At 44.2% G+C, this 12,251-nt stretch overlaps 1 protein-coding gene across 1 annotated transcript in view; it reads right to left on the reverse strand.

The window, feature by feature from the left end:
• Pacs1 (phosphofurin acidic cluster sorting protein 1) overlaps positions 1 to 12,251 on the reverse strand; it is a 131,957-nt gene that overhangs the window by 17,936 nt on the left and 101,770 nt on the right. Inside the window, 8 exon segments of the mRNA NM_134406.1 lie at positions 967 to 1,060; positions 1,379 to 1,539; positions 2,397 to 2,456; positions 4,463 to 4,543; positions 4,626 to 4,717; positions 5,120 to 5,264; positions 9,845 to 9,970; positions 10,615 to 10,704. Coding sequence (NP_599233.1) covers positions 967 to 1,060; positions 1,379 to 1,539; positions 2,397 to 2,456; positions 4,463 to 4,543; positions 4,626 to 4,717; positions 5,120 to 5,264; positions 9,845 to 9,970; positions 10,615 to 10,704 — 849 coding nt within the window.

Below are 12,251 nucleotides of genomic sequence, written 5' to 3' on the forward strand. Positions count from 1 at the left end.
GGATTTGCAAGTAGCAGGTGAAGCTTCTCCAAGGGTAATTTTTAACATGAGTCGTGGTTTTCCTTCTTTCACTTTCACTAGGATCTGAGGTACAGTTCTTGGTGGGCTTGGGAGCCAGCTGTTCTTTAATAAAAAGATAAGCTAGGAGACAGCGCCACCTGGTGGCAGAAGGGAGAAAGGTTGCTGAGATGCCCCAGAAGAAGGCGCGCACAGGAGCCTGGCCAGCCAGAGACTACTCTCCAACAGATGGAATGCCTGGCACCTTCAGTCCATCTCCTCACAGTTAATAGCCACTGCAGAGTAAGATGTGTACTCTCCCCGTGAACAAATTACTATGCCTCACTTGATGCCAGAACAGCAAGAACTGGAGAATGTCAGTTTCTCTCATTAATAGAAAAATATGGCTCTAAATAGCCCACCATAAGCTCGGTTCTAAAACTATAGATGGTGACCATTTATTTACCTTTAGTTGTGGACAAAGGTATGAACAGCTTCTCTAAGCCTGAGGAGGGCTTGACAACTACAAGATCCTACCTATGGTCAGCTGCTAGGAGCCATAGCAGACAGCTCTCCTGCTCACCAGGCAAACTGAAACCTGTTCACTAAACTGTACATCCATCCACAGTATTGCTCCCCCGTTTCCTGGACAGACCCTCTTGTCCTTTTATGCTGGACTTTTTTTTTTTTTTTTTTTTTTTGTAGTCCAAAGGCAGAATAACCCTAGGCCAAATGGCATGCATCACACCTCATGCTCTCAGCTACCTCACAGAGAGGAGAGTTCTGAGTACGGAGAATGGCTCTATATCTTGTGGATTGCTAAGCTCCCAGCCAGGGCTCAGAGGAAGAAGACTGAAGAGCTTTGTAGGCTCCAAAAGGAGTGACACTTAAGAGAAGCAGAGGGCCCAGAGTGAGAACCCAAAATTCTCCAGGTCCCTCTCCCAACCCTTTCACCATCATTCTGCTCACAGGGCTGGTGGTGTCTTTTCCAAGGCTGCCCTTGCTGTTGAGACTGCCGATCTCCGTCTGTGAGCTGGACTGAGACATCCCCTCAAAGAAGGGCCTGCAGCAAAGAACAGTTGATGTCAGTGGTGACTGCGGCTCAGAAAGCAGTTCACAAGGCTGAGTGATCAACAACTCAGGCTTTGCAGACACTGGTTAGGTAGGATGATGTGGAGTTGGTCAAGGGATCTGCAGAGATGCCTATCAGGACTTTTGTCTGTTGTAGGCAACTTCCTGATCTCCACCAGGAGAAAGAGAGGCATGGAGATGATGAAAAACCACAGTCCTCTGAGTGAAGTTTGAGAGAGGATGCAAGGGACACAATGATGGAAGGAGAGGGGAGCTTGGGAGTTAGCCTAGGAGGAGCTCTGGGCCTCACTTGAGCTTGGGCTTTGGGGTGCTGAGGATGCTTTCTGTTTCTTCCATCTCAGGGCCACTGTCGCTGGGGTTGTACATTTCTAGACTGTCGTATAGTTCATCCAGGTCCTCTTCCACTTCCCGAATCTGCTCCCTTGACACATGTTCTAGCCCAAAGCCCACCTGTAAGCAAAACAGACATCTAAGAATCTGGGGTCCTCCCTCCCTATTAACATTTGTGGTGAGATGAACAAATCCTGTTTCCTAGGCCATCTGTCAATTGGTGCTCTCAATATTCCTTCTAGAGGGACATGCAACATTGTCCCTCTAGACTAGTAAGTACTAGTACTCTAGTAGAGTAGCCTTTGTCTTCCTATATAGTCTGACTCTGAGAGCAAGGACATAGTGGGGCTACTTTCCCTCTCAGTTACTATCAATGTCCAAACCAGGGCTGGCTCCAGAGGAAGAGAAAGTGTTGACATGCCTCCCAGGGAATCATACAAGAAAACCCAGGTCTGGTAGCCTAGCCTATTTTCTGCTCTGTCTTTCAAATTCAGGTGTAAGCTACTTTTATTTGCAGCCCACAGTGGGACAAAGACCCTTTCTCAACATTTTTTTTATCTTTACTTACTTTTAGTTTACTTAGAAACCTATGTGAATGAAGCCAGGGCTTCCAGGTATAGGGTATTTCTGAGCAGAGATGATCAAAGAGATATATCACACTTAGGATGTTACTTGCTGTAGCTGCCCTTGGGGTATGAGGACAAATTAAACAATAGCTAGATATTTCATTGCTGCCCTTATCAGAGACTTGCACATTATTATTGGATATTACTGTTCTAAGTGTTTCTAAATACCACGAAACCACATTCTTCATGTGAAGCCCTCATTTCTATTCAAGGAACATGATGTTCTTCTTCATATGCCATCTCTCCTGGGGCTCTGCTATGCATGCAAGGAGTAGGAATCATGACTCCACAGTCCTGATTCCTAGTGGCCATATAGGGCCTAGGGGTGAAACTGGAAGTAAGGGGTCATACCTCATCAGAAACTTTGAATCGTTTCAGGAGGGCCACAAACTTCTGTTTGATGTTCGGTTGCTGTGGGGACAAAAATATACAAATTGTTCTCAAGTAACATGTAGTAGTGGTCAGTTCAAGAGTCTGCCAGGAACTTGCCCTCACAAGGGAAGAGGGAAGACAAATAGCTGAGAGACATAGTAGCTGCATTCACACTGCAACCCTCTCTAGAAAGACAGGCAAAAGCTAGTATAGTTCTTAGAGCCCTGGATAGCTCGTTGGACGTCTCATGTTTCCAAAGCCTCCAGTGTACCCCAGTAATTTCCAGAGGTGCACCTATAGCCCATCTTTTGCTCTGTCCAGCAGATGCAGGTATCAGCTGGTGAGCATTCAGTACCCCCGTGCTCAACATCTCAGAATGGCGTTTGTCTTCTTGCACAACCAACCCACCTAATTACCAGCCTGCACCTGGAGTCTTTCCACCTCTGCCCCCTCAGCCTGCAATGAACACCACTTTTCTGTGGTGTCCTCATCATCCCTGTGCAGAGCTCTGCATTGCAGTACCCACTCACCTGCTGTCAGTTATTTGTCTGCATTTCCTAGTGAACTAGAGTTTACTAGGCCCAGCCTAAGCTCCCTGATCCCTGTTTCTTGTTTTACTTTAGGCACTAGGATTAGTTTGCAGTCACACATAATTCTGGCCTGAATAGCTGAACCCACATATGGGAGTGGAAAAAAACTGACTTGCACTTAACAGAGAGAAGAGTGGGAAAAGCAGGACCAACAAGGAAGAAACTCAAGTCATTGTTGAGAACAAAGTGCTCTTGGTGGGGAAAGAAGAATGTCCAGGAGCAGGAGGAGACAGAAAGTAAAGGACCATCATCAAGTGTTCAGAAACACAACAAGAAAGCACCTAGAACTTCCGGAATGCCTCCGGGAGACGGAGGTGATCACCGATCTCTGGTTATACGTGGGGGCACAATGCTACTGAAAAGGCCACACAAAAGGAGTCTGAGGAAGCTTAGGAGGTACTTTTGGGGGGAAAACAGGGCCTCTTCATGATTGCAGAGCAGGAGATAAAGGCTCAGAAGAAGAAACAATAACAGGGAGGGTCCTACAGCTGTTTTCTTTCTCAGAGTTTTAAAAAAGGAAAGTTTGGATTCTGGGACCTGTCTTCCCTATAGGGGTTGAAAACCTAGGAAAACCTGAGCTGTTTTTATGCTCCTGAGCCACTGATACAAAGGAGAAACTAGGGCTGCAGTCTTGTGGGCTGCCTCACCAGTCCCATGAGCCTTGACTGTAAAGGTTCAGAGTGTTGTTTCATGATCAGAGCCCAGGCTGGGATGTACCAGGGCTGGCTCTAAATGACAAGAAAACCCCACTTTCAGGGTATCAGTCTGTAGACTGTCCCTGCACTTGAGAAAACCAGAATGAAACAGATTTTTCCTCAGAGAAGCTCTTGGTACTTCTGACTCCCTTATCCCTGGAGTAAGGGCTCCAGGATCAGCCACAGGTCACCAAAGAGCTCAGATTTTAGCTTCTTAGTCCATGACTCTAATTTTAATATGGGCTCAGGAATCTTAGTTAGGAAACATAATACAAACATTGTTGACTTCGGGGTATAGATACAAGGTAAGAATTGTATCTAATGTAATTGAACATTATTAAACCCAGAGTTTGTAGTTCTCAAGTACTAGTTTAACACAGCAATATTCCACAAACCTGGCTTCACTCTGCAGTTGACAGAGCATCACTTGAAGCATCACCTAGAAAGGAAAGGTCTGAGGCATTGTGCTCCTTAAAGAAATACTTGGATTATTTCAAATTCCAGAAAAATGGTTATAGCCTTCTTTCTGTTCTGTATAATCTATAGCCTATAACATCTTGTGTGCCACAGAGGTTCTTAACATGTTCATTCTTAGCGGGTAGTAGTAGGGGCTCTAGGATGTATCAGAATATTGAGGGTGCAACCCCAAGTACATAGGGTTTTCAAAAACCCCACAAGGTCTTAATGCTCCCAACTCACTCTCTGCCTACTTTAGACCAAGAGTCTGAGCTGTGCCATGCCCTAGACCTGGGTGGCTCACCCTAGTGATGGCTGAGGTTGAGGTCAGTTTCCTTCGAGTCTTCTTTACTTTCCGAAGATCTTCATCTTCATAGAATAGGTCCTGAGTGAGCAGGAAACAGAATGAGGCTGGGAAATTCCAGGGACCTCTCATACACTGTGAGGAAGGACCCACAGAAAGTTACCTGTCCATGTAATGGGTCATCACTGCCTTCCTGCTCTGAGGAGAAGCTTTCCTCCTCTTCTTCAGAGTAGTTGTCAATATCTGGGGAGCGATCTAGAACAAACACCCTATTAAGAACCTGGATCTGCTTTGATCTATCCTGAGTAACTTTGAAGACAGGAATCAATAAAACTGGGTTGAAGAGGGAAGGGCCACATGGAGGGTCACAGCCAGACATTACTTCTTGGGATCTCTAAGCTTATCTTGCATGGACACATTTCCCAGAATGGAGGTCAGTGAACTGACCCTGTCTTTTATGGTGTCTGCAGACACTGCACATATATGTGTGTACCACATTTGGATGTTAGAAGAGGGTGTCAAATCCCTGGGAACTAGAGTTACAGATGGTTGTGAGCCAACATGTGGATGCTAGGAGACAAACCCAGATCCTTTGGAAGAGCAACAAGTGCTATAAACCACTGAGCCATCTCTCCAGTCCCACTGTATACATCTTACCAGACAGCTTAGACTTGATTCCTTCATGGTCAATGGGCTGGCTGGATAAAGAGTAGATTTTTATTTCTGCCACAGGCACAGAGACATCCTTTACGTTGCTATGCAGGCCAAGTACTAAAGCACCCTCGTTAGGGTGTTGCATCACCTGTGAGCAAAGAATACAGTACAAACAGCTTACCCAGTGGTAGGGTCATCACCATCATAACCCCAAGTGACATGCAAGCCAATGGCAACAACATTCTGTTAAGGTAGTTTCCTTCTCACTTCCAAGTCTATGCCTACTTCCTTTCCTGCTGCTTTCAAGGACTTACTTTTTTTTTCTTTTTTCCTTTTTTTCGGAGCTGGGGACCGAACCCAGGGCCTTGCGGTTGCTAGGCAAGCGCTCTACCACTGAGCCAAATCCCCAACCCCAAGGACTTACTTTTACAAGTATCTCCAGGGACTAGAGATGGCTCAGCAGTTGAGAGTGCCTATCTCTTGTAGACTTCCCGAGTTCTGCTCCCAGAACCCATAGTGGGTGGCTTACAACTATCGGTAAATCTAGCTCCAAGTGATCTAACACTCTCTTCTGGCCTCCTTAGATACCGGTACTCACGTACACATACTGCACCCCACTACACACACACACACACACACACACACACACACACACACACACACACACACACAATTTAAAAATAATAATGAATCTTAAAAAGAAAAAAATCTCCCAGTTGCTTCTAGCTAAGTCATTAATTAGTGATGCTCAAGTAAGAGGATCTCCTGAGTCTGGCAATTTAAAATACAACAAACAAACAACAATAACAACACAGTTATCTCTAGAAAGTGCCAGCTGCTAATCAGGGCCATCTGCTTAAAGACAACAACTGAGGCTTGAGGCTGTAAATGATTGCTAATCACTAGGGTTCCACATCCAACTAAGTCCTTTACATGGATTAAAGTGTTTAAGTCCAGGTAAAGCTGGGCCTATAAGCATGGTTGGTCAGCTGCCTGGTGATGGATGAGAAGAAAGGAACCAGAAGACAGGGAGAGGCGGGGCCTGGCCCATTTGGAAGTGTAGGATGATGCTGTTACTATTCATTCCTCCCCACAGTCCCTTGTCCTCATATAAGACTTCAAGAGGACAAAAGGATGTGTTGGGACAAGTGACATATAAGCACTACCAGGACCATACATTTCCTATTTCACCTATTATTATTCTTTGAGACAGGTTCTGTCTACCTATCTCTGACTATCCTGGAACTCGCTATGTAGACTGGGCTAGCCTCAAATTCACAGAGATCTACCTGCCTCTGCCTCCCGAGTGCTGGGATTAAAGACATGCACAACCACACCCAGCCTATTTCACTTATTAAGGTACAGAAATAATTTAAAAATCTGTTTTGCAGCCTCTTTCTTCTTTGTCTTTGGTTGGCACACAGGAGTACTGCACGAGAGAGCAGAAATATTGAGGAAACTGGGAGCCTAGTTTTTCTGCTGCTGGAGAAAGGAGATTGAAAGGAAGAGAGGAGGAAAAACAAGATCAGGTCCTATGCTACTGGTTTGGAACTGAAGTTGCCACTGTGTGCTCTGGATAGAATAGCTATATACAAACAGGAAATGAACATGATGTGTGCACATGCGTGTGTATATGCACCTCCTAGTTCTTTCTGCTGAGAGACAGCAGAAGTCATCCCTGTTGGGTACATGAGCATTACTGTTAGTACCTGATCTGATTTTTTTTCTCCCTGAGACAGGGTCTCACTATGTAGTGCTGGCTGTTCTGGAACTTGCTAGTATAGACCAGGTAGATCTCAAACTCAGAGATGCATCTGCCTCTCTGCTTCTGCCTTCTGAGTGCTGGTATTAAAGGCATGTATTCGCATACTCCACCCTTATTGGACTTTTAAAGTACTATTCTCCACTAAAACACCCCAGGAGTCTCAGAAAATCAGTTCATTCCAGGAGATAAGCTTGAGCTATTCTGTACCAGGAAGTGAGGTGGCCTGTAAAGAAGGGAGGGTCTTATCAAAAAGGACATAGACAACAGCTTAGAGGGGCTCTTACTAGACAAACCAGGGCATAAAACATCACGTACACATATATATTATATGGTGCTGCTTCAGACTGTCCACATAACCTGAGTATGATTTGCTTTGTGCTCTAGCAAGGGAGAGATTTTACCAGCTGCAGATAATTTTTGTGATTGACACTTGGAATCCTGGGGACTTTTCTGAGGGTATATAAAGGCTAGGGCCCCGAGAGGTGGGTGGGTTGTTGGTCATGGTTTGTTAAGTAGTCATGTGCAAAAAAGAAAACAAGAAGAAATTAGATATCCTGACAGCAAAGATCAAACTTGCCCCAATGAACTCAACGCCCCTAATCAGCAGGAAGTAGTCTAAAAATACCATCGTCCCCTTTCCAATCCCTGACTTTATTCAGAGAGCTCTTCCCTTTCTCCTCTATCCTTTTTTTCTTTCCTACCTAGTGTTAGGGGGCTGAACGGGTGGGAGAAAAGAGGTGAAAAAAAGAAGAACCCAAAAAAGTAACAAAAGTCAGCTACAGGATTAGAAATTTACAGATTGGGCTGGAGAGATGGCTCAGCGGTTAAGAGCACCCGACTGCTCTTCCAGAGGTCATGAGTTCAATTCCCAGCAACCACATGGTGGCTCACAACCATCTGTAAAGAGATCTGATGCCCTCTTCTGGTGTATCTGAAGACAGCTACAGTGTACTTATATATAATAAATAAATAAATAAATAAATAAATAAATAAAAAGAAATTTACAGATTGACAAGCATCAAAATAGTAACTAATGCAGGCTAAAATCATTAAAAGAATGGGAATAGGGAAATGCCTCAGCAGGTAAAATGTTTACCATGTAAGTGTGAGAACATACACTTGGATCCTCAGAGCTCATGTAAAGATGGATGCATTATTTTTACAGTCGTATGCATCTATAATCTTAGTGCCCCTAGTAGTGAGATGGGAGGAGGAGACAGGATTATCCCTGGCAGTCCATGAGTCAGTTAGCTCAGAAGACCTTGTTTCAAACAAGCTAGAAAGCAAGGACCAACACTTGAGGTTGTCATATCATTTCCACATGCATTCCAAGGTATGTTTATGCCCATATCCCACCCCCCCCATCATTAGTACATCAATCGTGAAGGATATAGTTATATGGCCTCAAATACTTCTATATAAAATATTTTTCATTAATAAAGACTTATTAACTTGATAGTGGAAAATCCTGGCAAACATTACCTTTCTGGGGTTCCCCCTTTTAAACTGTTTTATGAGACAGGGTTTCTCAGTGTAGCTCTGGCTGTTCTGGAACTAGCTCTTTAAGATCATGCTGGCCTCAAACTCGGGGATCCACTTACCTCTGCTTTCCCAAGTGCTGGATTAAAGGTATGTGTCACACTGCCCTGTTTTGGTAGACATTATCTTAACTAAGTTGTAACATTGATCTCCACACAAACTGACATCATGTTCAACTGTGCAACACACACTGTGCTGGGAAGAAGAGTGCTCTTTGATCATTTTGCCAAAAATGTACAAACGGAACCTGATTTAGAGACAATGACAGATAATCCCAGACTGAGGAGCACGTGATAAAGTAAGTAGCCTGTAATTTCTAGAACCCACATCAAAACCAGGTAATATGGCACACACCTTTAATCCCAGGACTAGGAATGCAAAGGCAGGGGAATCTGAGTTCGAGGCTAGCCTGGTCTACAGAGCAAGGAACAGTCAGGGTTACACAAAAAAACCCTGTCTCAAAAAAAAAAAAAATCCACACCATGGTCATAAAAGGATAAAAGGCTGGGAACCACCACAGACTGATAAAGACCAAAGAGATATGAAAGAGAAATGTAACCAACCAACTCCTAGATCAGGTCATGGATTCATGGGAAGATTACTGAGACATTCTGCACCATGAGGTTGGGGACTGTGGGTCAGACAGAACCTTGAACTAATGTCAATACCTTGATTGTGGTGAAGGAATGGGGTTTAGGAAATTAACATAGCATAGAATTAATGTGTAATGAGGCTTCATGCCTGAAACAAATGCTCAGGAAAAAACCTCCACAAAACAATAGCCACATTATATAGAGATACTACATAACCATAGGAATATGTTATCAAGTTAAATTATTTGGGTAAATCTGGCATATGGGAATTTTTCATTATTCTTACTAAAACTAATTTAAAATACATAACACACATATATTAAAGTTAGAGCTGGTCCTGGGGATCCACCTACAGTACCAGTTACATGGGAAGCTGGAATGGAGGATCATCTGAGTCGAGGAGTTTGGGCCTAGACTGGCCAATACAGAAAGATCCATCTCAAAAGAAAAAGGGAGCTAGAGAGAAAGCTTAGTGGTTAGGAGCACATCTCCTTAACTAGACTTGGGTTTGGTTCCCAGAACCTGTATGTTGGTTCACAACATCTCTGACTCTAGTTCCAGGTTGCACATGATTCAGACATACATTAGAACAAAACACTTGTACACATAAAATAAGATAAATAAATCTTAAAAATAAAATGAAGATTAAAAAAGAGTCAATGGGAAAAAACCTTTGTGTAAAAGAAATTGAGAAAACTAGTTACAGACTGAATTCCCAATAAAATAATTACCCTATAAAGAAAAAAATAAATACCTTTCTGCAGGCTGGGGAAGCCATATGCTGGGTGACAATGAACTTAGAGACCTGTAGTCTGAGACTGTTCTGCTCACCTCTGCCATGTTGATGAGTCCCACAGCCAAGGTTTTATAGCCCAAGATAGTCCGGTTCTTGTACCGCTTCCTCCTTTGCAACATAATCTGCAGTTTGTTGGCATCTCGCTTAAGGAAATGAGGGTACTGAAGAGAAAAACAGTCCAGACGGTTAACCAGGGTAGCAACCAGGGCCTTGGTGGTTCTGCTAAAGGACTGCACTTTAATGGTTGTAGTGTCTCTTGGTTTTAATAGTGATTGGGCTGAGTGAGAAAGAAATGTCAGAGGACCTGGTTCTGCTGGGTGCTGGTAGGGTCTACAAAAGCCTAGAACACCACTTTCTCTGCCATCTGGCCAGGTGTTTTTCCTATATGAGTCAACACAGTCACCAAGTCTATGATGAGAGAGATGTTCTAAGAGGGATGAAGGGAGAAGTATGGATATAACACATAATAGAAATAGGCTGTATTCTATTGGGACCTGACATTAGATCAATAACGAGGGGGAAAAGCTAAGTGTGGTGGTGGAGTTCAGTGGGTAGCTACCACGCATTATTATTATGTGAGGGAGACTGGGCCTCAGCATCATATCCAGTACACCCTGCTTGTGCTGGCTCAGGTACTGCTTAGAAGATGTCTTCCAGGTTGGCTATTGCCCATGGGTGACTTTTGTTCTTTCTACTCAAACTGGGCTCTGGCTGCTTTTGGAAAATAAAGTTCCCAAATTTCAAGACTACTTAGGTGCTAGTCTGTTGCAGCATTAGAAAACTTTAAGATTTAGAAATTTCTGACCTGGAGGGAGAAGGTTAACTGGAGCTCTGTTTCCACCAGGCCACTGGCTGGAAGGATGATCTCATTAGAGCGAAGAATCCTTTTTGAACCCTGAAACCAAGAAAAACTCCTGTCAAAGCTGTGCCACTAAAAGATGACCAAAAGAACTACATACACCAATCAGCCTTTATAAACCCACCCCACCCCCAATTCTCCCACTCTTGCAGCCAGGCTTATTTTGTGGTGCTGAGTACTGAAGTCATGGCTTTGATGTACCAGACAGTGACCCTATCACTGTATGTTCGTAGTCCTTTAAGACTGTCTGAAATTCAACTGTATCAGATGAACATGTGTAACAACACAATTTGGCTAGGTGGTCTGACTTATGGGCTAAACTTACCCCATCTTAAGTGGGGTAAGTATCCCGGCCTAGGAACCACTTCATAATGTCTCAAGTCCATTCTCTGTTTGTCTTTGCAGGATGTGCCTTATCTTCCCAGTTCTCCTGACATATGACCCTGACATTTCTCGAATGGCGCTAACCTTGATTCTTTTCACTGAGAAAGCTGGAACAGCTCATACCTCATAAACCTGCTCCTCCTCACACACCCTTCCTCCCCTTCTGTTATAGACAAGCACCCATCTCCCCATCCACAGTTGAGGGAGCACTGCACTCAGGTACTAATCTCCTTTCTCACCTAGTAGAAGGTACTGCTACAGTCACGTATTTTACTCACTGTCCTAGATCACTCTCATGAGCAAATATGCTATTATTTCCAACAAAGCAAATGAAATCTCTCCTGGCCTCACTGGATATCACCTCACACGTGCTTTTTTTTCACAGGAGACAGCTTTCTTGAGTCCCCTATTCCGACTTCTAATGTATTTTTGTATTTCTGTCACCCTTTCCCCATCAAACAAACTACCATTAGCAAAACTAGCATTAGATGGACAATTCTTTCTTGATAAGTCTGATGGGCCAGGTTCCTTCTTGGCCTGTCTCCAGCCTTTAACAGGGCATCATATGCTGTTTCCCAGAACACCACAGCCTTGGGATGAGGGCCTTCCAGTCTTCCTGGCACTGGAGGGCCCTGGGCTTCTGTCCATAGCTGGGTCTATTTGTGTTTACTACAGCCAGTCTTGTAGTTATCAATTCCTCCTAAACCCCCAGCCCTCTCTCCCCGAGCCTGACACTCAGGTCTCTACTGTTTCTTCAGTATTTCCTTCTAGCTGTTTCACTGGTATCTCAAACATAACACACACAGTAAACTGAATTTCAGGTTTCCCTGTAGTCTGCTCTACCCCAGTCTTCCCCTTCTCACTGAAGAGCAGATTCATTCTACCAACCTGCTTGAGTCACCTCAGCCCACCCTCCTCTCTCACCCAAAACATCACCATTACAGGGAGTGCTTGCAATCTGGCATCTGACTCCCTTTTCAGTCACAGAACAGCTCTCTCAAGAAACACAGCTGGGGTGCTCTGCCTTTCCACTGCACTCCTCACCTTATTTCTTACTTGTTTTTCCTGCCCTATCCTCTCCATTCAGTCAGACATGCCAGAGCCAATGAAGCCAGAGAACCTAGAGTAAGCCATGTTAGATACAAACAGGCCACAGTTAGACATCTGAGAACCAGACATTACAATGGCCGTGCAGGGCT

This window comes from Rattus norvegicus, chromosome 1 (genome assembly GCF_036323735.1).
Source record: "Rattus norvegicus strain BN/NHsdMcwi chromosome 1, GRCr8, whole genome shotgun sequence".
Lineage (NCBI taxonomy): Eukaryota > Metazoa > Chordata > Mammalia > Rodentia > Muridae > Rattus > Rattus norvegicus.